Source organism: Peromyscus eremicus, chromosome 5 (genome assembly GCF_949786415.1).
Source record: "Peromyscus eremicus chromosome 5, PerEre_H2_v1, whole genome shotgun sequence".
Classification (NCBI taxonomy): Eukaryota; Metazoa; Chordata; class Mammalia; order Rodentia; family Cricetidae; genus Peromyscus; species Peromyscus eremicus.
Window position 1 is genome coordinate 87,957,595 of NC_081420.1, and position 27,652 is coordinate 87,985,246.

General features: G+C 51.9%; 1 protein-coding gene across 1 annotated transcript in view; it reads right to left on the reverse strand.

The window, feature by feature from the left end:
- The window catches only part of Crispld2 (cysteine rich secretory protein LCCL domain containing 2), a 42,084-nt gene extending 16,652 nt beyond the window's left edge, over window positions 1-25,432 (reverse strand). The window contains exons 1-12 of the mRNA XM_059263919.1: window positions 25,128-25,432; window positions 22,287-22,405; window positions 20,401-20,533; window positions 19,873-19,988; window positions 17,071-17,171; window positions 11,921-12,064; window positions 10,460-10,520; window positions 7,281-7,347; window positions 6,746-6,876; window positions 5,694-5,737; window positions 4,799-4,871; window positions 2,519-2,594 (exon numbers count right to left, since the gene is read on the reverse strand). Coding sequence (XP_059119902.1) covers window positions 2,519-2,594; window positions 4,799-4,871; window positions 5,694-5,737; window positions 6,746-6,876; window positions 7,281-7,347; window positions 10,460-10,520; window positions 11,921-12,064; window positions 17,071-17,171; window positions 19,873-19,988; window positions 20,401-20,533; window positions 22,287-22,405; window positions 25,128-25,367 — 1,305 coding nt within the window. The 5' untranslated portion in view covers window positions 25,368-25,432. The remainder of the gene's footprint in view (window positions 1-2,518; window positions 2,595-4,798; window positions 4,872-5,693; window positions 5,738-6,745; window positions 6,877-7,280; window positions 7,348-10,459; window positions 10,521-11,920; window positions 12,065-17,070; window positions 17,172-19,872; window positions 19,989-20,400; window positions 20,534-22,286; window positions 22,406-25,127) is intronic.
- Window positions 25,433-27,652: the final 2,220 nt, after the last annotated feature.

The following is a 27,652-nucleotide window of genomic DNA, read 5'->3' on the forward strand; positions in this document are numbered from 1 at the left end:
ACTGAGGCTCAGTGGGAAAAGACTGTGGAGAACTCCCCTGGCTGGGCCAGCCAGGGCCTCCAGACCTCGGCTCTGCTGTCTGAGCCACACCCAGACAATCCTGCCTGCAGCTCACCACAAAGGGAGCTGCCGCCGGGACAGGCACTCTGCAAAAGGCTGTATCCGTGGCACTCGGAGGCCCTTCAAAGGTCTGCAGACTACACTCCCAAAATAAATCTCTTAGCTAAACAGACATTTTCCAAGAGGCAGCATCATTTCCCAGAATACAAAGTGACCTAGAAACACCGGCCAGCAGAGCCGGGGGATGGAGGCGCTCTTCCTCCCTGCTCCTGCCTGCAGCCCTCCCTCTGTCTTCACCCCCACACCTCCTTACTGCCTTCTTTTCGGAGGGTTTTAAACATCAATGACTGCAGTATCTTTTCCTGTTGTTGTTGAATACCGAGCCATTACTGTGTGCCAGGCCCAGACAGAAGCCCCGCCGCTTCCAAGGCTCAAAGCCCAAGTGGATACACTCATTAAAGGATTCCCTCAGGTAGGTGCCTGCTCCTGCCGGTGGAGGTACAGGAGGCAGAAACAAGCAGAATAGGAGGAGAGGGAGAGGGAGTGCAAACCATCTCACTTCGCCATGCGTTCGCGGTGGGACTTTAGTCAGGCTGTTCAGAGCCTTATTTTCCCCCTTTGCAAAACGATAAGGATTCTTAAATAAGCTATTTTAAAAAAAAGCTTGAAACACAGCAGGTACTGAATAAAAAGCTTTGCAGCATTACCATCACACAGCCCCATGTAGGGGAGAAAAGAGTGACGCACCTTTGCTTTGGATTTCTAGCTTTTTTTTTTTTTTGCTTTATGTGTTTAGTTACTATGTTCTTTGGTGCCTACATATTTGATTTTCATATCTTCATAAACTGCCTCTCTTGTGCTCTTGCATGAAGGATTGTTTTGTTCCCTTCAGTACGTTTAAATCTGAGTTTTATTTTGTCAGCTAATAACACGGCAACTTTTTAAATGGTTTGTATCTGGTTGGAATAGTTTTGTCCATTCTTTTATTTTGAAAACATTTTAAAAAATCACAATCTGGGGCTTATTTTGTTTTGTTTTCTCTTTTCTGTTTCTTTTGTTCTAATTATGAGGATGGAACTCAGAGCTTCATACTAGGTGAACTACAACAACCAATGCACAATATTTTACCTCTTCATAAAAATTCTAGCCTTTAGAACTTAATTTCAGCTAAACAGCTTTCCAGAGGTGTTTTTTTTTTTTTTTTTTAAGCTCATAAAGAAAAAAGAAAAAAAGACAAGGAAAAAGCTTAGTCATGAAGGCCACTCTGGCCTTATGGAACCAAGTGACTTCACAGTTACAGGAATCTGGGACAATTGAAGGCAGCTGGAGGCAAAGATGGCGGCGAGGGGAGCCGACCATGGACAGGCTGGGGAAAGTGTGAGCCATGCATTAGCTGGGGACAAATGATACGACCAGCTGGCACCTTTCAGAGCTAGAAGATGCCCTGGGCTGAGACAAGTCTGGCTGGCTCTGGGATTTCCACTCACAAAGAGGAAAAGAACTCAGAGGGATTGCATAGCCTGTGGGCAGCTGGGGGTGGGGGGCTCGAACCTTCTGGGTCACTGTGTCCCTAAACCCTGGACACCAGAGGGAACAGGCTGAGCTCTGAAAATCAACAAAGGAAAACTGGGCCTTTCCATCTGAGTTAGGAGAGAAGATGGGACACAGGGGCCAACGAGTGTTCTAGGGTCTCGCCAGAGCAAATTTGTTGTTTGTTTTGTTTTGGTTTTTTTCTGTGTGCTTATAGTTAAGAGCCTGCAAGGCGAAACAAAACAGTGAGTAAACTAACTGACATTGTCAGAAGAGTACAGAGAAAGGGAAAGGTGACTGAGGTGACTGTCCTGGCTAGTTTGCTGTCAACTTGACACAAGCTGGAGTCATCTGGGAAGAGGGACTCTCAACTGAGAAGCTGAGGGCAAGTCTGTAGGACATTTTCTTGATTTATGATGGATGTGGGAACGCCCAGCTCACTAAGGTCAGTGCCTGGCCCAGGCAGATGGTCCTGAGTTATATAAGAAAGCAAACGAGCAAGCCATGAAGAGCAAGCCTGTAAGCAGCAGTCAGTCGGCTCTTGCCTCCAGATACCTGCCCTGACTTCCCTCGGTGTGACCTGGGAGCTGTAACTGAAATAGACCCTTTCTTCCCCAAGTTGCTTTGGGCAGCAATAGAACCCCTAACTACGGCAATGATTAAATATCCGAGAAAGTGAAGTCTGTGAAACACAAAGACCTTCAAACCAGGAAAGACCTTTTAGGTAAGAGGAGACATGCTAGAGCTTTCATTCACAAAGACAGACGGGCGGGAGTCCGACCCATCTATGAATGGAACACTGGGGCCATGGCTGCAGGAGGGGTGGGCTACGTGTAACCAGAGGCCATGTCATGGACTCTCAGGTCACGGCTTCCACACCTTGGGACTGGGGTTCTGAGGTGGCCGCTGAGGAAGCTGGCCTACTCACATCAGCGTAGATGTTGGTTCCAAACACAGGGGCCCAATAGGATGGCTCTTCTCCACAGCGAGCAGGACACTGGACTCTGGAAAAGAGAAGCGATTATAGGGAGGGAGGACCGGCAGGAGATGGTGTCCTGGACTCACTCCTTGTCTGAGTTTTCAGACTCATGTTCTTTAAATGAGGAAACAAAACTACCATACTGTCTTGCTCTTTCTCTTCATCCCATTTTTATTTGCTGTGTGTGTGTGTGTGTATGTGTGTATGTGTTATGTATGTGTGTATATGTGTGTGTATGTGTGTGTATATGTGTGTGTATGTGTGTGTATATGTGTGTGTGTGTGTGTGTGTGTGTGTGTGTGAACTCGAACACGCCATGGCATATGTGTAGAGGTCAGAAGACAACCCACAGGAGTCTGCTCTCTCACCACATGGGTCCTGGGGATCGAACTCGGGTTGTCAGACTTGGTGACAGGTGCCTTTACCCATTGAGCCATCCTGCTAGTCTCCAGCTTGCTCTTTAGAGAAGACAACAGAGAGGCCTGGGAATCATAGCTCATGGGTGCAGCATTTCCTTGAACACATAGGGCCCAGGATCAAGCCCAGAAGGGAAGGAGACAATTGTCCCCACGGTGGCCGTGGTAAACACATCCTTGTCTTTATTTAACCATGCATGTAGAACTTGAGAATCCCATAGAAAAGGTCACAGAGAAATAAAGCAGAGGAGTTAGGCCCCAGGAGAGGCGTGCTGGGCTTTGGGATTGCACCTTCCTTCCCTGGGTGTTGGCGGGGTGTGCTGTGGGTGTAGAACATAGATTGTTATCAATAGAGTTTTTAAGGCCACTTCCCTATGTGGGGAAGGAAGAAGGGTGAAGGGCCCTCACCCAAGAAGGGCACAGATAACTTGAGGCAGGAAGGGTTAGATTACCGTGGTGCCGGTGGCCTCAACCCAACTGATGGCCCCCGGGATGAAGAGGGCTCCTCAGACTGGAAATGGGTGGGCCCAGGTGGTTGGCAAGCTCCATGCCAGAGAGAAAAGCATGAGCTTTGCCTAAGAAAAGGCCTTTTGTGTCTGTCTGGAACAGTTTACCACAGGCTGAGCCCAGGGACCACGAAGCCAAGATGGCGGCTGAAAGCCACTTGGCCCAGAGACAGGCAGGATGCTTGGCAGGAAGGAAGCCAATCAGCCGGGCTGAGGCAGCTCCTGAGGAGAAAGGGAAGGAACAGGCAGGGAAATAGTGTGTGTGTAGTACGAGTGTGTATGTGAGTGGTATGGGGTGTGTGGTGTGGAGCGTATGGGGTATGTGCTGTGTAAGTGTGTTTGTGGTATGTGTAGTATGTGCTGTGTGTGTGTGCTCAGGGTGGGGTGGGGGTGGCGGTGTAGATTTAAAAAACAGTTTGTGAGTCTAAGAACTCTCAATCCGGCCGTCTCCTGGTGATATCAGGTCAGAAAGTTGCATGGACACGTGGTTTTCTTCCTTTGTGTTTCCTGGCCTCTCCTTCTGTTTCTCTGTAACACTCAAGGAATCCACTAAATTGCTGTGATGTTTCCTTGACTGCTCGAGCCAGAGTTGTCTCCCTAACAGTATCTTTGCGGGTTTTCCCCCTGTGCAGACCCGGGGGTGGGGTGGGGATGCTCTACCCACTATCCCTTCCAGAATCCAGTCTCCAGGCCCCAGGGCTCCTGGGACAGCATACCACGCTGCACTAGAGGCAGCTGTCTGTATCAGGGTGTTGGACACCACCACACTGTAGCTACTGTGGGGCTGAGTCCTGCTCGGGCTGGAGGTCAGCTTCTCTTTGCTGTATTTTCTGACATGGAGCAACTTGTAACAAGCAGGTGCATCCAGGCTCTGCTGAGCCGGGAGGAGGGGGGGATGCATTTCTATGTCCCCTGTCCAAGGGGCTCTGTGGGAACTTTAGAGACATGAGTCCCCAGGACCAGGAGACCCCTTTCTAGTGAATCAAAGCTCGGTCAGACACGGTCAGACACGGTTGCTTTCTGTTATGTTCACCAAAGCTGAGGTAGGGAGGCTCCCAAGCTGAAGGCTCTCTCCACAGAGGCTCTGGTGTCTGTGGAAGGCTCCGGTATTTAATGATCTTAACCTGCCCCTTATAAGGAGTAGGGAGACTTAGGGTGGGAGTTAGCTGTCTCCAGCTTAGATAAAGGACTGAATTCTGGATACAGTTCGGCACCGAGCCTTCTACTCATGCCTGGCATAGACAGAGCCATACCCCAGGCAGGCCTGTAGGAAGACACCTCAGGAGAGAGGCCTCGGTCCCTCTTACCTTGGGCAGTGGGTGGCCGGCTTCTCAAAGGGGCAGAGCTGTGCGACCGTGGTGTGGCAGTCTACACCCTGCTCTGGGAACAGGAGACAAAGTGTCACATCAACAGAGGTCACAGGTCAACAGAGGTCACAGGTCAACAGAGCAGAGATAGCCCCACAGCCCAAGGAGTCTGCAGGTGCCTACATCTCTCCTGCTCTCTCCATGAGAGTCTCATACTTGCCATTTGAACACTGAATCTTGCTTGCGAAACCTGCCCCCTGCTCGGCCATCTTTGACCATCCCAAGTGTGATTCTGTGTCTACACATCGAGAAACTGGAGGATCCTTGTGGCCACAATGGCCTGATCGCTAGCTCCTGCCTCAGTTTCTGATCTCCCTGGTATCTACCCCTGCCAGGATAGTGACTCCGCCCATCAAGGACTTTAAACAGCAGACCTGGCGCTGACCATGACTATGGTGTTCAGATGGCAGCCATGCCCCGTGTTTCTGGCTCAGCCATTTAGAGCCGGGTTCAAATCTAAATATGCTTAGAAACCAGTGAGAGACCGGGGGGTGGTGGAGGTGGAGGCAGTCCAATCTCTGAGTTCAAGGCCAGCCTGGTTTACAGAGTGAGTGCCAGGCTAGCCAGGGCTACACAGAGAAACCCTGTCTTGGAAAACCAAAAAAAGAAAACAAAACAAAAAAGAAAGAAAGGAAGTAAGGGAGGGAGGAAGGGAGGGAGGAAGAGAAACCAGTGAGAGAAATGGCCTCTCTGAAGCCTCCTGACAGAACCTTCCTGGGAACCATGGCTCAAGCTGAAATAACTACAAAGCACAGACCCAAGAAAGGGAGATTCCCTGGGAAATCCCAGGCACCCCCACACATCATTCTACTCCCTCGGGGCCTGGCTTGCTTACCTTTCACTTTTGACACCGTGAAGGAGCTAGAAGGCTTGTATTTGCTGGAAAGAAAAACATGAGTCAGTGCATACTGGGTACTCCTACAGCCCACATGCCTCACACTGTCCTGTCTGAAGCATGCACAGGAACTTGAAGAGCTTAGACTCTTCTAGAGTGGGACCTTATAATCTTTGTCACCAAGAACTCTTCCAGCAGCCTGGGGAAGGCTTTAGAACTCTTCTCTCTTTCCTATTTTTTGTTTGTTTGTTTTTCAAAACAGGGTTTCTCTGTGTAGCTTGGCTGTTTTGGAACGAGCTCTGCAGACCAGTCTGGCCTTGACTCACAGAGATCCACCTGCCTCTGCCTCCCAAGTGCTGGGATTAAAGGTGTGTGCCACCACTGCCCGGACAGAACCCTTCTTGGAATAAGACATTTCTTTTCTGGTTTCTTGATATACACTCCAGTAGGGTTGGAATGCATAGTGTGGGCTAGCCTCAAACTCACGGTGATCCTGCTTCAGACAGAATAAAGGTCTTTAAGACGAAGCAGGCCCAGTGTCAGAAGGCTAGAGGAAGGTCCAGAACGGTGGCCCAACTCTGGAGACCTCAAGAGTTAGTCAACTATGCCACGTGAGTTGTCCTTTGTCTTCCCATTTCCTTAGATGATTCTCAAAGTTTCAATAGCATGTGGGGGTGGGGGAGTGCATGCTTGAGGAGGGTGCACTCATCAGTGTGTGCATGTATATGTGAAGGCCAGAGATCGGCCTCAGGCACCATCCACCCTTTTTAGGGGGGAGGAGGGAAGGGACAGGGTCTTGTACTTACCTGGAACTCAGCAGGTAGGCTAGGCTGCCACTGAGCTCCAGAGACCCTCCTGTCTCTGCCTCCCCAGTGCCAGGGTTACCAGTACACGTCCCCACACATGGCTTTTTACATAGGTCCTGGTGATCAGACTCAGGTCCTTGTGTATGCATGGCAGGCGCTTTACCCATGAGACAGCTCCCTGGCCCTCAAACCATTTCTACACTAAGAGAACCCTGTCAGGATCCCCCCCCCCCACAGGACAGGTACCTCAGGGACTCCACGCCATTCTTTTGAGATTTGACAAAGAAGGGTACCATCCCGTTCCTGGTGACATCCACCAGGCCACCTCGATCGTCGATGACGCCGTAGTGGACAGCAGCCCGACATAAGCTGGAAGACTAGAGAGCAGAAAAGAGACCACAAATGTACAGGGTTCCTCTCCCAGAGCCATTGGAGACACTTGTCCCTGGCCAAACAAAAGCCAAAAAGTTGGACCAAAACACACCCCACCCAACCATTCACTGCTGGCCTTAGCCACACCTTTGTTCCGTGCATGGCTTAGGGGCTCAGCCTAGCTGCTTAAGCCCTTTTAGCCAAGCATGTTGACCCTAGTCCTGCAGTGACATTCAGTCCTGGTTCCCAGAAGTAGCTTCAGCAGCATTTGACTCACTAGTCCATGCAGATCCATTCAGGCATTCCAGGTTGAACCAGGACAGAACACCCATCTCTATGAATCTCATTCGCTTTAAGCTACCTGTGGAGTTCCCCATATACAGTGTATAGTAACACTGGACACACTCACACTTTCATAAAACAGAGATCCAAAAACCTTCGCCTTGTTGTTCAGACAGCCTGCCGGGCACTGGTACCTGATGCGTGAATAAAGAAAAGCTCGCTGGTAAAATCGCCCAGTGACATTGCCATGTTTCCTCACTAGCTTTCTTACTGAGTCCAGAAATGTCACTGATGGATCCCACTGATACGAACAACGATGTGTGTTTCTGTGTGTATGTGTGGGTGCCTGCGGATGCCGGAGAGCTGGCTGGATCCTTGGAGAGGAAGTTACAGGCGTTGTGAGCCACCAGTGTGAGTGCTGGGATTCAAACCCTGGTCTCCATGTACAGCAGCCATTCCCAACTGCTGAGCCATCATCTCTAACCCATCTGTTCGTTTTGAGACGGAGTCTTCCTTTGTGGCCCAGGCTGGCCTGGAACTCATCATGTTGTCAAATATGTGACAATCTCCTGCCTCTGTTCCTCAGTGTTAGGATGACAGATGTCCACTACCTAAAGTGTGTGTGTGTGTGTGTGTGTGCGCGCGCGTGTACATGTGTGTGTACATGTGTGTGTGCATGTGTGTGTACATGTGTGTGTGCATGTGTGTGTGCATGTGTGTGTATGTGTGTGTACGTGTGTGTGTACATGTGTACGTGTGCGTGTGCGTGTGTGTGCGCGCGTGTGTTGCGTGTGTGTGTCCGTGTGTGTGTGTGTGTGTACATGTGTGTGTACATGAGTGTACATGTGTGTGTACATGTGCGTTGTGTGTGTGTGTGTGCGCGCGCGCGCGTATGTGTGTGTGTACGTGTGTGTGTGTGTGTGTGTGTGTGTGTGTGTGTGTGTGTGTGTGTACGTGTGTGGTGAATGAGAACGACAGCCAAAGGTCAATGTTGGATGTCTTCCTCGATCACTCTCCACCTTTTTTGAGACAAGTCTCTCTTTGAGCCCGGGGCTCACCAGGTAGGTGGGCAGACTAGCTGGTAAATCCTTGGGGTCCCCCTGTCTGTGCTTCCTCCCTCCAGCCCTGGGGTTACAGACCCACATCCAGCTTTCTCGTGGATGCTAAAACTCTGGTCCTCACACTTGCACAACGAGCCTTCACCTGTACTGAGCTGTTTCCCAGCCCAAGGTTCGCTGTTTAATGAGGTTAACAGAACAATGAGGCCCTGCTCACCACAGACCAAAAACCAACCTATAGGAAAGCCTTCAAGTTCATGTCCACAGACCCTCCAACTTCCCTTGTAAATATGTACATGCCGAGTAAAAAGTAAGCCAGTTTGCAGGGGGATGGTGGTGCACGCCTTTGATCCCAGCACTCGGGAGGCAGAAATAGGCAGATCTCTGTGAGTTTGAGGCCAGCCTGGGCTACAGAGTGAGTTCTCAGACAGCCAGGGCTACACAGAGAAACTCTGTCTCGAAAAACCAAACCAAACCAAAAAAAGTCAGCAAGTTACCCAACTGCACACCAAGTGTACCAGGACTTTAAGGACTAGACAGATGGCAGCAGGTGACACAGGCACATCCAAACACAGCTTTGTGTCGCGCGCGCGCGTGTGTCAGTTTGTTAGGTAGCTACTTACAATGAAGGGTCTGAGGAACACTGGTGGGCTTTGGAGAATGATCAGTGACGGCATGAGCAGGATCGGCCTCAGCCACATAGATTGGGGGAGAGGCATGCCAAACTGAGGGGTTTGGGGATGCTGGTTTTCTTTTTTTATCTTTATGGATTATTATTTTCTGAATTATACAATGAGTTAAAATACCTTTTAAAGCTAGGGGTAATGGGGAAGCCTAGTGGATGTTGCTGCTACAGGTAAGGCTGGGCTGCCACAGTTTGTGGTTTGGGTTGTGTTACCCTGGCTGACTGGAGGCCTCTGGAGCCTCTGTAGACAGACCCTCAGCCTCTTCCTGCCCAGGGAATGCAGCCTCACCTTCTGCTGAGCTTAGACAGCTCCAGAGCTCTCATAAGATGTGGTCCAGGCGTACCTGCTTGTTACCCAGTTCACCCAGTGCAGACAGCGAATACCGCCTGGGGTTTGGGTGTGTCGTCCCACCACATCTGGCTCGTGTCACTAACGCTCAGTGGTTTCCTCCCAGAGGACAGTCCTGCAGAGACTTCCACAGCTGGGCAGGGCACCCAGTGGGTGTGCCCCTGGGACAGCCACATCCTGGATACTGTTTCATGTCACCCCTTGTGTGAGTGAAGGACTCTCCCACAGAATGGACTCCAGGTCCATTGGGTGATGTGGAGAACCACCTCGTTCTTTCAATGGGTGCTTCAGATAACTCCGCTTAGCTCTTGACAGACTCAGACTGTGCCAGCACCCCTGGGCAGAGGCCTTGAGTGACACTCTCTAAATACTCCCCTGGATGAGACTAACACCCCTCAGGGAACAGGACTCATGTTCTGTGGGGGAGGGCCCCACCAGGATCCTCCCCCCACATTCTTAGAGACTACAGGCTGCTGGCTAAACCTCGGTTGGCTTGAAGCCAGCCCCAAGGGCAGGATTCACACCAAGGGGTCAGCCACAAACTGAAGTGAACGTTGGCTTGCGGGCATCCATCAGGGTTGAGACACACTGGTTACAATAAGAGGGTTCATGTCTACTATTCCCATAATGCACTTCATGAGGGCCCCTGCAGGGTGTAGCCCTCTCTGGACCAGAGACAAAGCACTCGGCAGGAATGTGTGCCCAGCAGGGTTATTTTAGGATACACTGGTTATTTCAGGATACTATCCCCAGTTTTGGTTATTCCCATTGGCATTTGGTAGAGATCAAGGTCTTGGAAGTTGCTCAAAATTCCTTTAAAAACAGGGTATCCCACCTTAATGTCTCATGTACCCTAGGAGTGACAACTGAGAAACTCTGGTGACATGTGACAGAGATAGCTCATTCGTCAGCCAAATGCTCAATCTGAGGCGGTGGTCAGGGGTAACAGTGGGTGTCACGGTTGGGGGATAGCAGGATGCTATAGTCAGGGGGACAGAGGAGTGTCAGGGTCAGTCTAGGTGCACATGGTAGCTTCTAGCTCAATCTGGTGTGTGTTGTGCTCACAGTGTGAGTACCATTGTCCCATGTGTCCAGGAGGCTCAGTGTAGGAAGCAAGGCTTTAGCAGATCATGTGACTGACTGTGTCTCAGGAGGGTCCCAAGGGCAGCTAGCCCAAGCCAACTCAACCCTGCTCAGCCCAGCTGGGCCCTCACCTGTTACACGTGGATCCCTTGCATGTGTCCTTCATCTTGGTGTCACAGCGGACTACTTGGGCTAGGAGAGACATGGGAAGGGGACCATGAGACCAGGAGAATAAATCTGGGTTAGAAGACCCTCTCCCATTCCAAGGGATATTCTGGAATGCTCTGGAATCCGTACCCTAACTAGAGCAAGAGCAGTACCTCCTGGTTATAGGCTTCCATGGAAGGCTTGAACAGCAGAAATAAATAGATTTTATTTATATTTCTTTTTTTTTCTTGTCATTTTTTTTTAAGATAGGTTTTCACTATTAGTCCAGGCTGGCCTCAAATTTGAAATCCTCCTGCCTCAGCCTCCAGTATGCTGGGATGACAGGCCTCCATCATTATAGAGCTCTAGAGGCACTTGTGACCTTATGTAAGTTATTTCCACTGAGATCCAACTACCACCCTCAAGCAGGGGAGACAGGGGCAGTGTCCCCCTCAAAAGGTTCTTGAGAGCATTAAATAAAAAAATCATGTGACTGTGAAGGTTGCCTGATACACAGTCAGTCCCCATGGCCCCACCTGGCTTACAAAGGTTGGGATATACAAGGGGCATGGCTTGTGGAACACGGACTATACACAGGGGTGGGGTTTAAACAAGGTCTAGGTGTTGAGGGGTGGACTCCTAGGCAGCAGGGCCTGCAAGAGCCCTCATTCCAGCCTGGATACATGGATCCTGGGGATCAGAAGCAATTCACTCTGGTCTCAAAGTGCGGGGAACCGTCCGCTGACTCTGGGTGGCTCACTCACAATGCTGCAAGCCATCTATTCAGTCAGCCCGTCACAGCTAAGGTCACCCCCTTGTATGGATAAGTGAATGGAGCCTTAAAGAGTCGAGAAAGGGCCTGATCTGAGAGGCAGAACCTGGGAAAGGATGCATGGACCATCCCAGCACTGACCTAGATGTGATGTGCACTGATTTCTGAGTGGCCAGGATATCCGGGAGAAGCCCAGCTTCATCCAAGATTCCCTTTGAAAGACTCGGGGGAAATGTAACATTAAAATATGTGCCTTGGGGTGGGGTGTGTGACTCAGTGGGTACAGTGTTTGCCTTGCGTGCAGGAAGCCCTGAGTTACGTCCTAGGTACCACATAAGTGAGGCGGGGTGGGTGTAGAAGAAGAATGAGGGGTTCAAGGTCATCCTTGGCTATATACCAAGTTAAAAAGCAGTCTGGGCCTCATGAGACTCTGCCTTCAAACAAATAAACAAACAAAAACAACATCCTGCCTGGGGAAAGGCAGCAGCCTCCTGTCTGGTTTACTTCAGTGACTGAAAAGCATCATTTTCAAATAAGAATTGGTGTTGCACCCCAGCCAGCTCCGCCCCACCATCTCCCTGTTGCCGGGTGGGTACCCAGCTCCCCTTCTCCACCAGCCCCTAGCAAAGGTAGCTGGGGGCAGGCGCCCCAGAGGTTGGGAACATCGACTCACTCATGAAGTTGATGGCTGGGGTCTTCTTGGGCTTCGAGGGTCTGACCACCCTGGGCTGAACCCGGACATGTGTTTCCTCGGGAGCAGGAGGCGATTCCACCTCGTTCATCTCATCTGCCTCTGGTTTCTGACTGTAAGGCTCTTCTAACAGAGGTAAGGGAGAAAGAGAACATGCTGGGTTCAACCAAAATGCCCTTGGGTTTGGTTTTGTTGTTAAGACTGGATTTTGCTGTGTAGAGCAGGCTGCCTCAAACTCCTAGAGATCCACTTGCCTCTGCCTCCCACATGCTAGGATTAAAGGTTTGCACCACTGGATGGATCTGTCTCGAAGATGCTCTTTGGAAAAAGCACCCTGTAGACTAAGCTCTGAGATTTGGCTTCACAAAGAGTCGTTTCAACTAGAGAGAGGAGGTTGTGTTGGGGACAGGCCTGCCCAGGTGGAATTCTACCAGCCCAGAGAGGACGGATGGTCAGCTCACGTCCATGTTTACTTTGGACTTCAGAGAAGTAGCCCTGGGTGGGGGTGGGGTGCAGCACCCACACCTGGATGCCAGAATGGTCACTTGTCTCACCTCCTCTTCCCCACAATCATCTGCCCCCATCCCTAATCATAGCCTCAAAGCTGTAGCTGTCCCTGAGGTCCCTCTGATTTCTGGTTTGGTTGGGGCACAGTCACAGAGAGTCTACCCCCAGAGACGGGGACCACTCACCTGGATCAAGCCACGGTTCAGCAATGGAGATTTACTGTCTTAATATTGGACTTGGCTAGATAGAGTGGCTCAAATGCCTGTAACCTCAGCATGCAGGAGGCTGAAGCAGGAGGATTGCTTCAAGTTCAAGGCCGGCCTGGCTATAAAGTAAGTAACCTGACAGTCTAGCCTACATTATGAGACCCTGTGCCCTAACTGGCTTTCTATTGATGTGATAAACACCCTGACCAAAAGTAGCTTAGGGAGGAGAGGATTTATTTGGCTGACAGCTTACATTTCAGTGAGGGAAGCCAAAGCAAGAACCTGGAGGCAGGAGCTGATGCAGGGGCCATGGAGGAGTGTTGCTTACTTTCTTGCTCTCCATGGCTTGTTCAGCCTGCTTTCTTTCTTTCTTTCTTTCTTTCTTTCTTTCTTTCTTTCTTTCTTTCTTTCTTTCTTTTTCTTTTCTTTTTTTTTTCTTTTCTGGAGCTGAGGACCAAACCCAGGGCCTTGCGCTTGTTAGGCAAGCGCTCTATCACTGAGCTAAATCCCCAACCCCTCAGCCTGCTTTCTTATACAACTCAAGACCACCAGTCCAGGGGTGGTACCACTCACAGTAGGCTGGGCCTTCCCACATCAATCATTAATCAAGAAAATGCCCCCACAGGCACACCTACTGGCCAAGCCAACAGAGGCATTTTCTCCATAGAGGTTCCCTCTTCTCAGATGATACTAGCTTGTGTCAAGTTGACCAAAAAAAAAAAAAAAAAAAAAAAAAAAAAACCCTAACCAGTACACTCTATCTCAAACTACTTCAAGGGTGGGACATGTGGCACAGACCTGCAATCTTCATATTACAGAGGTTGAGGCAGGAGAATTGTGAGTTCAAGGCAGCCTGGACTACATAATGAGATCCTATCTCAAAAAGCATTAGACCTGGTGCACAGAACTATCCAAAGCCCCGGGCCCTGGTTTAAAAGATGGCAGCTTACTCAGTCTCAATCTTTTCCCACCCCAGGGCATCATAGGCCACTCCTTCTCCATTATCATCCTCCCCCTTCAAAACACTCGCCTCATGGGCTGATGGTGCCTCTGAGGATCAGTTCCCTAATCTCCACTCTCATTCAGAAGGACAATAGAAGAGGGACTAACTACCTGAACACCAAACTCTGACCTCCAGCCAAAGCCAAGCCCAGGGTGGGCTGCCCTCCTGTGCCACCTGGCCCATGATGAGCCCCAGGCAGCCCCACCAAGGACCACAGTTCTCCACAAATGTCTGTATGCCAGAGCCAGGAAACACCTTCCACACACCTCAAAGGAAGCTCCCTGACGTCCAATAAACCACTGAACATACCTCCCTCACTGCCTCTTCGCAGCTCAACCCACCCACCTTAACCTCGCTTATTAACACTTCCATAGGCCCGCCCCCGAGGCTGGCAGTCTCCTTCATGAGAAAATGTTATCTCTGGGGCAGAGTTGGATATCAGTGGATGTGCTTGGGCCAAGACTATTTCAAGGAGGGAAATGAATCACCCACAGGCCTCTCTGATTCCATGGAGACCCATCATCCTCAAGGACTACTGTCTCTCTTGGAGCAAAGCACAGTCTTCACAGAGCGGCAGCCTGGGTCTTGATGTCCCCTGCCACCATAACAGGTATCCAAATGAAGGGCCAATGAGTGAGGTGCCCCTGTCTTTCTAGGTAGAGCACGGGGGAAGTGAGTGGGGACTAATTCATCCCAGGCTAGCCCTGGCCTGAGAGGAGAAGGGATAGGAAAGACAGAGGTGAAAAAGGCATGCATATGGCTGGCCGGCTCTAATTTCACCTTTGCTACCGGGAGCCCCAGCTTCATGGCCCACCGTACCCCCAACACCCCAACATAGGAGAAGTTCAACAAAATTCCGAGTGAATGAGCAACTCAAACCCCACCCCCTGAGAGCCAAGGAAAAAGAACGCCCACCAACAAGATCTGAGGTTGCCAAGGCTGGAATTCCCAAGGCACAGTAGCACCAACTCTGGGCTGAACCTCCACTGAGCCCCTAGGCTACCTACACAGGCAGCCTCAACACCTGTCCCATCAATGCGGCCATTCACAGCCCGTTGCTGACAGCCAGGCTGTCTGGGAGTGAGCTGGGTTTCTTCAGTTGGCTTTAGGCTCTGATGACTTTAAAGGCAAGCTTTACTGAGAGAAACCTAGTTTGGGAGGGTCTGAGGTGGCTTGCTCTTTCAGAGCAAGGGCAGGTGGTCCTGGTCCCCAGCCCCACACATGAAAATAGAAAGCAGAAAAACATGCACCCAATCCCCCTCTGTGAGGTACCCTAGGGATGTGTGACCCAAAGGGAATTGAGTACTTCCTGGTAACCATCCCTGCACAGACCAGGCAAGCTCTGTTCACTCCCAGGATATCCAACACACAGTCTGCTCCAAGCCAGGGGTCTCAGGTCCCCCTGGCTCTGTGAATGGTGACATCACATCTGAGCAACAGGCCCTGGCCCCGGCTCCTCATCTTTCTGCCATAAGAGACACAGCAACCACTTCACATACGAGGAAACTGAGGCTCAGAGAGGCAAGGGGATGTAAAAGAGACCCATCTGGGTTCACAGAGCTGGGATGTAGCTGGGCCGGGAGTTGAGTACCTCCCCAGCCTGTTATCCCCCCACAGGGAGGTACCGGATAGAAGGAAACTTCTGTCCTTATCCCTAAATCCTCGTGTCCCCATTATAGGTCATGGCCTTAAGGGTGCCACGGCACACCCTTACTTAGTGGCTTATGTAGATAAGCTGAATTAGGGGAGGTTTTCTGCATGGTTAGCTAAGAAAACGAGAATGTCTGCCAAGCCAAGTTGGGTGTTTTCCACCACAAATAGAGAAATAAGCACACGGGCACCGAGGGACGGGTAGGCTAGTGTCTGGGGCCTCTGTGTGCTCTGGCTTCTTGAAAGAGCCCTCTGTGGAGGGGAGGGTCTGTTTATTCCTCAGCATGCAGGACACACCTGCTCAGTGCCCTGGAGTGTGCCAGCAGCTGTAATAACAGGGCAACCAAGTTCCTGAGGAGTTTGGGGGGTCATGAGAACATGGTGGCAGGTGCATGTCTGCCTGACACCCAGAGACTCCCTGGAGACGGGGACATCAGACTTGTATCCAGGGAAGAGCTGTCATGGAGACTTGGCATAAGGCAGTTGACGGGACAGACTGCAGGCAGGCCCACACACCCAGGGATCTGAATTGTCCTGCTTCTGCCCCAGCCCCCTGGTAGTGCCCCTCTCATGAGCTAGCTGGAGTGGCAGAGAGCCTGGTCTTCTATGAACTAGGACCTCTGCTATTCCACATCCCAGAGCCCCACAGACTGACCCCGTGTCCATCTCAGGGACAGTCCAGGAAAGAGGGTCACCGCTGCATGCCCACCCTCCCCTGCAGCAGAGCCTGCCCACTCCCTGCCTTGTCAGCCCTGGCCAGTTATTGGAGCCACACAGAACATAAATCTCAGCCACAGACACTGCTCAGCTGGGGAGCATCCCCCCACTTCTGAGACACAACTTCTGAGAGCCAGAACTATTCCAGGACGTCAAGTGCACGTTAAGCGTGAGAATGCGTGGTGTCTACGGTGAGAGGGAAAATGGATGCTTTCTAAGCAGCCCTGTGTGAGCCAACAGAGCCCCAGGCAGAAAGCAGCCTGTCCCCCAGGCAGCCTTGACAGCAGTCCCTCTCAGAAAGATAAGGGAGTACATCGGACAAGGGTACCAGTGCCTATGTCTGATGGGGTGAAACTCAAGCCAAGCTAACCGCTTGCTTTGGGTTCCACGTTAATCATCTGGATTTTGCTGGGCAGTGGTGGCACATGCCTTTAATTCCAGCACTTGGGAGGCAGAGGCAGGCGGATCTCTGTGAGTTCAAGCCCAGCCTGGTCTACAAAGTGAGTCTCAGGATAGCCAGGACTACAAAGAGAAATCCTGTCTCAAAAAACAAAAACCAACCAACCAAACAAACAAACAAACAAAAATCACCTGGATTTTTTGTGCAGGCTTTGTTTTGGGGAGATCCCAGGAGGTCAAACAGAGTATTGTTGTGTAGCCTAGGCTGATCTCAAATTTGTGGCAATCCTCCTGCCTCAGTTACCAAGTGCAGGGATGGCAGGTGTGAGCCACCACCTCTGACTGACAATCCTCTGTCTTAAGCAGACTGCACATGCTAAGGAAGGCGAGGAGGGAGTCTGAGTCCAGGGCCATGTCCACTGTCCACCGGGGCCAAGCCAAGGAGTTGCCTGGGAGTGGGGGGCATCTCAGGACAGTGGGGTCTGCAGGTGGCAGGGGCCAAGGGCAGAGAGCAGAGGGGCACAGACCTAAATGGTGGCAGGGGTGGCTGCAGGGGTGAGTCCGGGTCTGACTTTATTTCCATTTCAGCCATCCCCATCTGTGGCCCCAGGGTGGAAGCCACACCAGGGTGGGGCCCTCGCGCCACCTACCTTTGTAACATAGGTTGTTCTGGCAGCCACCTCCATAGCTGGGTGGGCACTCAGAGCAGGGACGGCCATGCTTGTAGGGAGCCTCACCAATCCAGTTTCCCCTGGAGATAGACCGGAAACACCATGAACCAACCCCACACATCCTTTAGGCCCAGCGGCCCACTAGGGAACCTCAAACAGAGCCTCTGATGTTGGGAGAAGGACACAAGCCTGGTACAGGAAAGGCAGCTTCTCGGCCTCCCCTTCCAGTGCCAGTCAGCCACAGGGCTCTGGGTACCATGATGAGACCCCGTCACTGAGCACTGTGTAAAGAATGACTCCCTGGGTGACAGATGTAGCCCCAGACTCATCTGAGCGATCTCAGACAGTGTCCCCTACCCTGAGGTGGCTCATTAATCATACAGTGGGTAGCCTCCAGGACATCCTTGGGCAAGGCTCTTCTTGATAGTGTCTACAAAGCAAAGAGGCCTCCCCGGGGGAGGGGGGTGTCTGTGGTTGCTTTCTAGGGAGGCAGGGGCTCCTGCTAGAGTCATGGAGAGACTGTACAGACTCCTCTGTGCACCCTGTGGCCCACTCCAATGGCCAACGAGTGATGACCTCACTGAGCCAGGGAGGGAGGTGGTCCACACTGGGGGAGGGGTCCTGCCTCCTCCTCTGTCACTCTCACAGTCCACCCCCCTCTCTATAGACCCACCTGGACAGTTGGAACAGCCTCTGGGCATTGGTGTGGACCCCACAGTTCTAACCCTGCAAGTATTTGGGCTGGGGACACACAGTGGAGGACACTGAGCTGAACCTCAGTGGGACATCAAGCATGGACCGAAATGCCACCCACTGTTCATGGGAGAGTCTGATGGTCTCCTCAGAAAACGGAGTCTCCACAGGGGTTTGTCCCGCTCTGCAAGACCAGTTCTCCTCAGTACACCGGACTCCTTCCTCAACGATAGATCATACCCCCAGGCTCTCAGGCCCATAAGGGCAGAGACCAGTGTTCATAGAGAATGGGTGGCCTCTCTAGCCAGGCAGCAGAGAGCCAGGCTCCAAAACCTCCGATGAGCTCATGGATGGCACTCTCCTTACCCATAAGGCCATTGGGGCAAAAATCAGGCTCATCTTATACCATTCCCAGCTCTTGGTCATTGTTCCCGCCCTGGTTCCATGATGGTGACCTGACCAGCTCAGAGACGGGGAATGCCTCTTGGAGGAAAAGGCCCTGGGCAGCATGGGATATCATACAGCAGTCGAAAGTAGCTAGGCAACGAACTGACCATGGATGGGTCTCCTAGGCAACGGCCTCCTCCATTCACAACAAAGCCCAACCTCCCCTGTGGCCACATTTCAATATGGGCCTTCAGGAAAGTAATTAAGATTAATGGAACCAGGAGAGTGGAGCCCTGCCCCAGTAGGACCAGTACCCTTGTGACAAGAGTCCCAAAGCACATGCTCACTTTCTGCCATCTCTCACGGCCACGGGTGCACACAGCGGGAAGATGGGCGCCTACAAGCCAGGGGAGATCTCCCCAGAGTCAATGCCTCCAGGCCTTCATTCTAGATGTCTACCCTCCCAAACAGGCCATGACATGAGCAAGTGTCTGCCATCAGGCCCTAGCCTGAGGTCGCCACTACAGGTCCTAGGCTGGTTAAGCAGAAGACCATGATGATATGGTGCCTTTACCAAGAAAGGGGAGAGAACAGGGGAAGGGAAAATTTTTATTTCTGTTAAAAATCTTTTTACATATATTTATTTAGTGTGTATGTGTGCATGCATGTGAGAGTTGGTTTTCTCCTTCCACTATGTGGGTCCTGGGGATCAAACTCAGGTCCTCAGGCTTGGAGGCAGGTCCCTTTACCTACTGAGCCATCTCCCTGGTCCCAAGAGTTATGTTTCTGATCAGAGCTTCCAGCGTTTTTAAACATAAAGCTTTGATCCAAGTTGTCCCTCACTTTCTACCTTCAACCGTGCTAGGAACCGCCTTGGGGACCGGAGCCTGCTGGAGTGTAACGGCTGCTCAGCCCCAAAGCCATGCTCCATGGTTTCTCCGCAGTCTTTTCCCTCCCAACCCTACAGCTCCTGATCCCCACCTCACTCCACCTCCTCTGGCCTGCTCCACTCCTCCAGTAAGTAAGCAGGTCGGGGAAGCCACCACAGCGCCTGTGCCCGTGCCGGGATGGCGGCCAGCATCCCTGTTCAAACCACAGACTGCAAACGGGTAAGTGACTCTGTGCTCTGCACATATCCGTGCAGTGAGCCATTGGGTGAGTGACGCACTGTGACAGGGATGCTTAGGAGAGAGCAGGAAGGGAAGCAGAAGTCAGTCTGGTAGGAGGACATGTCTTCTAGGACTCCATCTGTGGCTCCATTTCAGAGAAAACAGCACTACTCACCGCCCTGCCCCCCTTTGTCTTTTACTCTCTCTGGCCTTGCCCCTCTCCCCACTCCGTTTCTCCCTCCTGCCAGACAACAACTATTCTTGCTTGCACACTGCCTTGGGAGATGACTCATAAAACCAGCTGGAGCCATTGTGGTCCCCCTTGTCTATGATTGATCTAATTCTGGCCACTGACGTTTTGTGGGGAAATGCCGACGGACACAACCATCTCTACATTTCTACTATGTGAAGTAGAATCGTACGGGAAGACACAGTGCTGGAGCTCTGCAGCCACCTTGGGGCCAGGGGGACCTTAAGAAGAGCCCAAGTCCTTGCTGACTCTCCTAACCATTTAGACCAGTTTTAGCTAGTTTCCCTGAGGCAAACAAATGCACCCCAGCCAGCTTGTATGACCGAGACAACGCAGTCTTACTTTGGAGAATAATTGCAGACGAGATACACAGCATTCTCCCAAATGTCTCCCCAGACGTTCATGCTCCGACAGGTGTGCACAGCACAGCCAACCTTGTTGGTGGTGGCCCAGACCATCTGAAAAGACAGCACTGTGTTACAGCTCAGGGGCAGGCTGCCCCGGGGCAACTCTGGAATATAGGGCACCAGAGAAGGCCAATCCACTGGGGGAGTGCACATGCCTTTTAAAAACAAGCTATATGCACACAATGGTGAAAAACCTCAGCATGTAGATTGCCATAGAAGTTTCCAGAGATTATCGCTTCTCGGCCTTTTGGCTAAGATCAAGTGTAGAAGTTTCCAGAGCTTACTCCAAGTTTCTCATCCTGTGAACTCATCCATAGCAAGCAGCAGGACCCCAACCAGTGTGCTCTGAGAAGCACCGAATTAAAGCAAAGGCCTCAGGCAGGAAGCATGCCAGCATTCACATTTCCAAACACACTCCCCAGGTCTGGGGCACAGGCTGAGTGGAGATCAGCACCCGAATTACCTGTGTGTAGTGGGTGCACATAGCCCCCGAGCAGCGCTCTGGGCACCATGGGTTGCACTCGTGGGGGTAGGGGTAGGTGTAATCCTTCACCTCGTCGTACCAGGACTGCACGTGGAACCCAGGAGAGCGGTACCTAGAGGAACAGAAGTGGGGGGTGGTCCACAGAGCCAGGCTTCCAACCCTGCCGGTACCTGCCTGAAACTACCCCATGTTGGGTGGCCTCTGAGGCACCTGTGTGTGCAGGATTCACATTTGCTACCTTAATGATGTATTCATTTGCATGCACACCAGGTAAAACGCAAGCAGCTCAAGAGCTCGAGGTTTCAGACACACTGCAGCCAAGATCACCTTGATGTAAGATGTGAATGCATGCAGGGCAGGTGAGGGGCTGCAGGCCGGTCATCTCAGCTACTCTGGGGGTTAAGTTAGGAGGGTGTCAAGTTCAAAGCCAGCCTGGGCTACAGGGTGAGTTCACTGGACAATTCAGTGAGACCTTAACTAAAATAGTGAGAAAAGGGGTGGGGTGTGGCTCAGCAATAGTGATGACATGTGGGAGGTTCCAGAGAGAGAGAAAGGGAGGGGGGAGGGGGGAGGAAGGACAGAAACAGAGTTGGGCAGGGCCAAGCAGGGGGACGGGACTTTACAAGGAGACAGAGAGGAGAAGGATAGACATGCTTTTTTGTTTGGTTTGGTTTGGTTTGGTTTTTCGAGACAGGGTTTCTCTGTGTAGTTTTGGAGCCTGTCCTGGATCTTGCTCTGTAGACCAGGCTGGACTCTAACTCACAGAGATCCGCCTGGCTCTGCCTCCCAAGTGCTGGGATTAAAGGTGTGCGCCACTGCTGCCTGGCTAGACATGCATTGTTATAGGCTCACTTGAAGCTGATGTAAAGGCTGGTAGACATTAAGTAAATGGCTGAAGAGTGACACACAGCTAGGACACTGTGGTGAGGCCACTGATCTGCGGCCACTTTCCCAGGCTGGCCTTGAACTCGAGATTCTCCTGCCTCCTCTTCCTGAGCACTGGGATTCCAGGTATGAGGCACTATGCGCTCACCGTTCTATTTTGTGTCAATCAGGAAGAAAAATAATAACTTGTCTGTGAATCCACAGTCCCTTGGTCACCAGCAAGTGTAAACAGAGTGGTTGGTTCATAGAGAATGACCCTTTGTGACAGCATTGTGGTCAGCCAAGCAGTTTGAGGTCTTGTAACAATTACCGCCCAGGCCCAGCACCAGCAGCCGCGGTCAGCAAGTCCCCAGGACATGGCCTCCCACCCTGGTCAGCCCCTTGGAGGCACGTGCCATGAGGAGCTAGGGCAGAAGGGAGCCTGCCTGTCACTCCTAGGAACACTGTACACATGCCAGCATGCCTGAGGGAAGGAAACCTACCCATCAAGGGTGGGACATTCTGAGCCTCTAATCCCATCACCCGCCCAGGGCCCCAGGAGGGATGACCGGAAGGCCTCAGAACAGGACCTAGCACCAGGCCAAAGCCATGGGGACAGAACAGCTGTATGTGGGTCTGTCAGATGGACAAGCCATCTCAAATGAGGAGACACCATAAATCTAGAGGGAAGTGGGCTGATAGAAGGAAAGGGGTACCATCCAGGGTGGCGGTCTGGGCGTCAGCTGGAATTTTGTATAAATACTTTGCTGTCTGGCCAAGCAGTAGGCCATAAATGAAGAGCCGAGCCTGTCAGAGCAGCAGATTGCACCATTAGGTGGTTGGTTGGTTGGTTTATGGTGCTGGGGACGGAACCCAGAACCTCAAATCTTCCACATCTTGACAACACACAGGAACACCAAGCCAGTCACCCTGCAGCAGCCAGATCCCACTCAAGTGGGGGAGGGGGTGTCGCTGCAGCTCGGGGTGCCGGCGACTCTTACCTGCCCCAGTGCACAGCCAGGTTCTGCCCGATGGATACCAACAGGCTGGCGGGCCCATGCTCCCACAGGCACTCCTGTGCCCACGCTGCCGCAGACCTCTCCAGCTCCTCATCCCAAGTCTGCAGGGGAGAGATGGCACAGGGCACAGATGTCAGGAGGGCGAAGCAGAAACCCCAGCCCCGGTGCTGTCAGAGCTCTGGCTGTGCCTCTAGCGGATGCCTGTGAACCCAGCTTCTCTCAGCCTCAGTGAGTGGGAGACTGGAGAGGGATGCCACATGACAGCAATCAGACACATAGAGGGCAGGTGAGAGCCCTGGTCACCCTCGGGCCATCCTCAGGAGCTGAGAGCCCACCCACACCCTCAGTGCTTGCCCTGGATTCATCCAAGTCCTTGCCTTCCTGCCACTCCTGGAGAGTGCCCATCTCATTTCATTCTACGGAAAGGAGAGCCGGGGCTGTGAGAAGGCAGGCCATTGACTCACAGTCACATACCCACCTAGTCTAGAGCCAGACTCCGGCTCCAAGTCTGTGGGACCCACTGGGGATACTCAACTCTCCAAGAGCACCGTGATATGTTGGCAAAAAAAATCAGAAATCCAAGCACCACACAGCTCCTCAGAGGCACCTCGCTTGTTTCCTCTTTAGGGAGCAAGATGTGGGAGGTGGTGAGGTTTCACGGTTCTGTTCCTCACACCCTTCCCTGTCTATGAGCTCAGTCTTCCCACTCCCACTTGTGACCCCCTCAGCCTTTAGCTTCTGCAACTGCCTCGAGTCCTTCATCAGCCTTTTGGGTTCCCTCCACCTCCGGCTCTGCTCAACCTGCCACCATGTTACCTCAGCCTCTACAAGCCTGCTGATGGGGGTGGGGACAAGCTCTTCCTCTGTGCACGCATACAGCATATGCAATAACTCCACAGAACTCACCCATTAGCTAAGCCCCAGGCATGCAGAAGGCTGACAGATAGAGAAGGGAGCCTCTCCCCCACACTCCCATGTTTGCCACACACCTCCTCGGAGCAGCAGGTATGGGAGCAGGAAGCCTCACCACGTATGTCAAGGGCCAGTCCCTTCCAGTTCAGCCTCTCTGAGTCTAGTTTCCCATTTGCTGATTGGAGTTAATACTTCCTGTTCTCCCAGGTTCCCCCAGGTCCCCACGCTCACACCTCCAACCCCGTTCTCCATGGCATCTCTCATGAGAAGACACACCATACCACCCACCTGCCCAGGGAGTGCCTCTGGGGCAGCAGGAGCTATCTCAGCCTTGGCAAGGGGGTATGAGGACAGTCTGAAGTTACCATCGACAACATGACCTCTCTGAGCTATCACTGGATGCCCCATCCATGCGTGAGTGGTACTCAGCTACCTGGGCAGTGCCTGGGAAGCCGAGGACCTCAATTTCTGAAGGTTTAAAAGCTACCAAGGTGTGATCCGCCTCTCCTCATCCTCACCCTCACCCCGATTCTGGAAAACTAGTCAAGGGGGATGTTTCTACTTTGGAACTCAGGCACAAATGACCACTTCACCTGGCCACCCCAAACAGCTTGTAGGAAGAGCTCAGGAGGGATGACCGCTCTGGCTTCTGTCATCCTTGGCAAAGGCCAGGCAACAGACAGAGCAGCTGAAAAGGGAGACTACCCAGAACCCAGGTGCTGTGAGATGTCTTTCTGTATGCTGTGAATATATGTTGCTCCCATTGGTTAACAAATAAAGCTGCATTGGCCTATGGCAGGGCAGAATGGAGCCAGGCAGGAAAATCCAAGAGGGATAGAGAGAGAAGAAAGACTGACACCAGCCTGCCGCCCAAGGAGCAAGAAGATGCCAACAGACCAGTAACACCACGGCCATGTGGCAACATATAGATTAATGGAAATGGGTTAATTTAAGATGAAAGAGCTAGCTAGCAAGAAGCCTGAGCCACAGGCCATACATTTTGTAATTAATATAAGCCTCTGAGTGATTATTTTGTAAGCGGCTGCAAGAGCTCGGGTGGGAGAGATTCATTGGGACTGTGGGGCTAGATGGGACCAAAAAACTTCCCCTACACCCAGGGTGCCTTTTTATGTTTCTACCCCACCCCCCAAAAAGCACACAGTCACCCTCAGGCTGACATCTTGGAAGAGTGTCCAGCTTTCCCAAGGGAAAAGATGGGGGTTCATACTGTGTTCCCCAAAGGTAGCCTTGCTCAGGTCCACATAGCTGGCCACTCATTCCAGACCTTGAGACCGTAAAGGACCCATTAGTACCAGAGTGCTCTCTGAAAGTCAGTGGCTGCTTGGAGGAGGAATTGGGACTGTGACCTGAGGGACAAGGACAGAAACAGGGCTGAACAGGGAGAGAAGCCAGGCCTTGACTCCACTGAAGGGAAGAGAGAAATGAAGGCAGAAACGGGGCATCAGAACAGGAAAGGTAAGGCGGGGGTGTGGTTCATTGCGTAGAGTGCTTGTAACTGAGTTGGTAGAGTGCTTGTAGCTGAGTTGGTAGAGTGCTTGCCTAGCATGGCACGAAACCCTGGACTCCATCCCCAGCACTGCATAAACTGAACGTGCAGGTGGACACCTGTAATCCTAGCACTTAAGAGATGGCAGAAGATCAGAAGTTCAAGGTCATCCTTGACTACATAGCGATTCTGGAGCCAGCCTAAGCTGTCAGAAAAGGAGCCAAGCACACCAGTAACCCCACCACTTAAGAGCCTGGATGCAGACCAATCAGAAGTTGGGTCATCTTCAACTACATAATAAGTTCAGGATGGCCTGTGCTACATGAGAACTCTAAAAATCAGAAGATAATGCACTGGCCCTTGCCTGCCATCACCCCATGTACTCCAGGTTGGAGGCCACTCACCATGTACTCCATGTTGGAGGCAGCGGGATACACCTGGCCTCGAAGCTTGTTGTGCAGCATGAGGATTTCCTGGCGGTCGGACCAGGGGATGGCTCTGCGCACCCGTGAGTGTGGCTCTGCTTGCTGGTACTTGCTCAGCAGCTTCTCCAGACTTGTGGTGTTGGGCAGGAAAAAGGCCTGTGCTCCACAGACCAGCAGAGCCAGCCCCACTGGGACTATACTACTCAGAAGACAGCTCATGGCCCCACACCTGCAGCCACAACTAAAGGGAACAGGGCAGCCTGGGCTCCTGAGACAGGGCTGGGTACCGGTTCTGGAAAGAAAAGAGGAAGCAGGAGACAGCAAGTTAGAACTAAGTCAGCTCTGCCCAACACAACCAAACCAGCTGGGGGGAGGGGGCTCTGTCCCTTTAGCCAAAGTCTCCCCTAGTCTTTGCTCACACAGAAACGCCTGGTGTGTACTGTACCTGTCGCGTGGGCTTGGAACTGTCAGGGGCAGGGTGAACAGAGGCGGGGAGGGGATGCAAAATGAACCAGAGTTCTAGAGAGAGCTGCTCTCCCAGGAGGCAAGGCAAAGTCAAGGTGCCCCGAGAAAGCCACAATATTCACCCCCACCCTCCAGGGTCCCCACTAAGCCTGTGTGAGACCAAAGGCACAGCATAGAGAGAAGGGCAGGGCTCAGCTGCTTTCTGGTATGCCGGAGTCAAGCCCTGCCTGCCCTGCTCCAAGGGAGGAGGCCTCAGGCCAGAGCCCAGGGGACCATGGGATGCCCACTGTGTGCAATGGCCCAGCCAGAAAGCACATCAAGAATGTAGAGCGCTCCCCAGTGCCCAAACTCCCTCAGGTCGATCACACCACTATCTGGGCACTGCTCCAGAGTCAGGTCAAAGTGACACACCAAGGCATGTCACTGCCTGTCCACCCTGGGATCAAGGCAATGCCCCACCTGTGTTACTTGGTGCTTGAGGAGCGAGAAGGGCAGGGCCCAAAGGCCCAAAGCATCAACTGTCATGTGACACCAGGATCAACCAGATGAAAACCTAGACCTAACCAAAGCAGACGCGATCCAAGTGCGATCAGCAGGGAGAATGGTAAATTTGCTGGTGATGGAAAGGGAGAATGAGGTGGAGAGTTATACAGCAGGTAGGAGGAGCCAACCAGGGCTCTGCTTGGGTCTTAATAAACAGAGGATGGTGGTAAGCTTAAAAGCACCCGGTAGAAGATGGCGCTAGTGGTACTGTACGTATTTTTGAAACATGGGTCTGGGACTGCAGCTCAGCAATGGGCCACCTGGCTGCCTTCCATTCCTAGAGCTGTAAAAGGGTAAACAGAGGAAGACAAACACACATACGCACACATGTACACACAGAGAAAGAGACAGACACATACATACACACACATATATATACACACACAGAGACATATACTCATAAACACATGTACACACAGAGAAAGAGACACACACAGACATACAAACATACATACATACACACACATATATATACACACACACAGAGACATATACTCATAAACACATGTATACTTGTACACATACACATGCACAGATCCATACACACATACCATATACATATACAAAATATACACATCATGCTATAAATAAATAAACAATAATTTTTTCAAAGGGGGCCAGGTATGGTGGCACACACCTTTAATCCCAAACTTTGGGAGGCAGAGGCAGGTGAGTCTCTGAGTTTGAGGCCAGTCTGGTCTGCAGAGTGAGTTCCAGGACAGCCAGGACTGTTACACAGAGAAACCCTGTCTCAGGGGAAAAAAATAGAATAAAATAAAAAAGAAGAGATCAGGACACAAACACACACAGAGGGGCAAGCATGGAAGAACACAGGGAGACAGTGTCACTTGCAAGTCAGGGGAGACCTCGGGAGGAGCCAGCTCCACCCACAGCTCCATCTCTGGCTCCTGGTTTCTGGCACTGTGGCTGACACGTGACCTGTGGGGCCAGGCCCCAGCGGACCAACCACACACCAGGCAATACCAGATCAAGAGGAGGTGTGTCGCAGGTGTTGCTGGGCGGAAGCTGGAAGGAGGGAGGAGACCTGGTACTGGCTGTCAAAGCAGTTAGCCAGCATGGGGCACAGGGACACGTCCAGCATCCTAGCCTGTGGGGACCACTCCCCATCCACTGCCCCAACAGCTGCATCAAAACTAGCATCGAGGCCAGATATGTGGTAGCACATTCCTGTACTCTAAGGCTGAGGCCAGAAGATCACAAGGTCAAGGCCAGCCTGGAGTACATGTTGAGTTCAAGGCCAGCCTATGCAACTTGGCAAGGTCTCACGTCAAAATAAAAAAAATTAAGGGGCTGGAGAAATGGCTCAGTAGGTAAGAGCACTTGCTGCTCTTGTAGAAGACCTGAGTTCGACTCTAGCACCAATATGGTCACATACACTCATCTGTAACCCAAGTTCCAGGTGACCTGATGCCCTCCACGGACACCAGGCATGTTCACGGTGCACAAACATACACAAAGGCTAATTTGGAAAATGG